The sequence below is a fragment of the Camelina sativa genome, chromosome 20 (genome assembly GCF_000633955.1).
Source record: "Camelina sativa cultivar DH55 chromosome 20, Cs, whole genome shotgun sequence".
Classification (NCBI taxonomy): Eukaryota; Viridiplantae; Streptophyta; class Magnoliopsida; order Brassicales; family Brassicaceae; genus Camelina; species Camelina sativa.
In genome coordinates, this window is record NC_025704.1 from 27,932,867 (window position 1) to 27,936,395 (window position 3,529).

Genomic DNA, 3,529 nt, shown 5'->3' on the forward strand with positions numbered 1-3,529 from the left:
TCTTTGTTTGCAAATGATTCAAAGAAAAAATATCTTCAAAACACAATAGAAAATATAGTTAAATATATCATAATTTATGTTTCCATATTGATTTTGTTGTATTTTTTAGTTGGAATGGAATATAGAATATTTAGCAAACAAAATCTGAAGTAATACTATTTTTGGAAATTTGTTAGGGATTAACTTTGTAAATAAGTACAAATAAAAGGGTAGAACCCAAAATGTACTTAAAAAATGTATATATAACTCTAAATTTAAACTTCAACGTACATTTGAACATCTATACACCTATAAATATTGTGAGCTATACTTCAATTTAAATTTATAGCTCGGCAGATTATATATAATTAATAGATGTTCAATTTGGATGTTCTAACTGTACTCTGCAAAAATAAATTTGACGTAGCAATATGGTTAAATATTTTGAACCGTGAAGATACTTAATATTGTGTAGATTTAAGAGATCCATATTAATGTATAATCATTTTAAATTTAAGAGATCATACAATCTCAAAGATCTAGTAAAATAGGTATGTAGATTATTTATAGGATTAAAAAATAAATGGATAGAGTTGTTTTTGGAAAACTTGAAATGTATAGATGTTGTCAAGTTTTTTTATGGCAATAAAAGTAACAAAATTATGTCTATTTAAATAGTTTCATTAATTGAGTTTCTATGAAGTGTTATTTTAGGAAAATCATTAGGGGTTAATGTTGTAATTAAAATAAATTAAATAAGCAAAACTTCAAGGCCATAACACAAAATGTACTTAAAAAATATTAATATAGATAATCACATACTTGTATCTTTGGTAAATATATTATATCGTTGAGTTTTCTAAAAATACTAGATCATGCTATAACAGGAATTGTATTTTATTTTTAGAAATAATTTTGTATATCATATGTTTTGAAAAAAAGTTTTCAAATATTGTATTAGTTTATGTATTATAATGTTATTTATAGAGCAATTCCTCAAAATACCATTATTTTAGTTTTTTTTTTTCTAAAAATAGCACTCTTTAATTTTTTTTTCCCAAAAATACAACAAAAGCTTTTTTCCAAAAATACCACAAACACAAAAATTGATTTTTAAGGATGTAGAATTTGTTTTTTAGGTTTAGGTTGACAAATTTAGTTTTAGGGTATAATTTTTAGGGGGTAGGGTTTAGTGCTAGGATTTAGAGACTATATTTTAATATTAAACTTTAGTTCAATTTTAAGGTATTTTTGAAAAAAAAATATTTTAGTGGTAGTTTTGAAAAAAATGTGGTATTTTTGGAAATAACTTAAATAGTGGTATTTATGAGAATTGTCCTTATTTATAGATATATTTAATCATATATCTATGTTATATTTTCATTGTCTGTCATACATCAATGCTTGAATTTTATTGTAATATATAATTTTATAAATTGGTTTTTAAAAATCAAGATATTATAATAAGAGTAATTTAATATACGTTATACCTCTCTTTTTCTATATTATAATTAGGGTTTGAAAATTTTCATATTATAATGACATATTATAATCCGTGCTATAGTAAATTAAATTAGAGTATTTATAATTTTTAACTTTTTGATCTATTTAACATTTATGATAACTTTTTTAAAAATATCAAGTTAAATTATTTTTCAATGTTCCAAATTAATATTTATAAAGTTAATTTATTATAGTATATAAAAATTATACATTTCAACAAAAAAATGTGTGAAAATATTCAATATCAGACCTGTTACTCAGACAACATTTTTTTGAATATATATTTATTTAAAGAATTTATATTACTAAAGAATAAATTTTTGATCTATTACAAGTTTTTTTTCATAGATTGAACAATTTATATCCATTTCAAAAAATTCAAATTGTGGCATATGCGAAAAAAAATTACTTTCTTTATGATAATGAATAATATAATTATTTATTTGTTTCACAAAAATAAAATGATATAAAGATGAGAGGTGAAATATCCCCTCTAAACATATAAGATTTGATATTTAAATATATAAAATGATTTAACAAATTAATATGGTCAGTTAGATATTAAATCTTTTCTGTTCATTTTGATTGGTTATTTCTTTTTATGGATTAATAGTGTATCTTTGTTTTAATTTTTTTTAATTAAATTGCATATCATGTCCTAACCACACCGATAAACACAGTTATTGACCTTCCATCAGTTAAGCAATTTGTTTCTCTCTCTTCGTTCAAAACAATTGTATGAAGATATTTCTAATTCTTAATATAAATTTTATTTCGATGAAAACAAAAAAAAAGTAAAAGCTTTTTTTTTGTGGTTCACAAACAGTATATACTAAAGACAGAGAAATGTATAAAATGTCAAAAGAATCCAAAAAAAAAGCTTTGAAAAATATTTCTCCATACGAACCAATTCAAAAGAACACTAAACGGAATCAACAAACAAAACTTGAAGATAACTTCTCTTAAAAATTCTACTCCAAGTTCTAAAAAAACGATAATGTTTGTCCATAAACAAAACAACTTTTAGGTTCTTCTATAAAAGATCAGAAAACGAACGAGTTCCAAGTATATAAAAAAACAATAGATGAGATAAAACCTAATAAAATCAACACAGTGAATGCTCATGGTAAAAGTAACAGGAGAATAAGTGAACCTAAGAAGCAGCACAAGTTAAGGGCTGTACAAGCAAAGCGGCAAGATGAAATGATTGGAATCTCGAGTTCTTTTTTTTTTTCTTTTTCAAACTGAATAAAAAGAAAATTTCGGCCATTGTTTTTGTTTGTCAATAAAATATACAGAGAGAGGAAAATATTGAAAAGGTGTTTACCAGAGAGACTCTAAGCAAGATAATTGTATATCTGGGGGTTGCTCTTTTCCCTCTCTAAGTATTCTCGATCGATCAAGCTTTCAATCCTCTTCTTTAGATCAGCCGGTTTTATTGGGAATTTGAGCTGCAAATCACAAACACAATCGCAGGGTAACATTTAGTTGAGTCCTGAGAGCCCTCATCATCATCACCATCACCATCATAATCATCACGAATACATTACCAGTACGAGTGGACAGTGGACAGAGTTAAGGAATTTCATGTTTTATCTTTTCTTTCATAAACCGACATATTATTTGTCTGGTTACTCATTCACGCGGAACCCAGTTCAAAATATAGTTTTACTTTTTGATCTTACTTCGGGTTTTGAAATCAATCTAGCAGGATGAAAGTTACCTGTTGGAAGAGCTCAGTGATTAGAAGAGTATGGCTCAAGACTTTTCTTGTCTTCATAATACGAACAATGGCTGCATCGATCTGTAAGAGAAGGTTGTGGTGGGATTTTGTCAAAATCTTCTCTCATTGAAAGAGCCAGGTTGTAAAACGATCCAAGAAAATAGTATCGTAAGACAAAATGGAACAGAAACCAACCTGGTATTGTCGGTCCTGGAATACTCTTTCCGTTGTACTTGTGTTCTCCTCTACTGTCTCTTTCATCTGGATTGCATTTACCTGCACGCAGGAAACAAAAGAAAGAATTGGTTCACTACAACAGTATCA

General features: G+C 26.1%; 1 protein-coding gene across 1 annotated transcript in view; it reads right to left on the reverse strand.

Annotated features, from left to right (window-relative positions):
* Nucleotides 2,663–3,529, reverse strand: part of LOC104772892 (cullin-4) — a 5,942-nt gene continuing 5,075 nt past the window's right edge. Inside the window, exons 13-15 of the mRNA XM_010497448.2 lie at nucleotides 3,401–3,515; nucleotides 3,206–3,286; nucleotides 2,663–2,933 (exon numbers count right to left, since the gene is read on the reverse strand). Of these exons, the coding sequence (XP_010495750.1) occupies nucleotides 2,820–2,933; nucleotides 3,206–3,286; nucleotides 3,401–3,515 (310 nt within the window). The 3' untranslated portion in view covers nucleotides 2,663–2,819. The remainder of the gene's footprint in view (nucleotides 2,934–3,205; nucleotides 3,287–3,400; nucleotides 3,516–3,529) is intronic.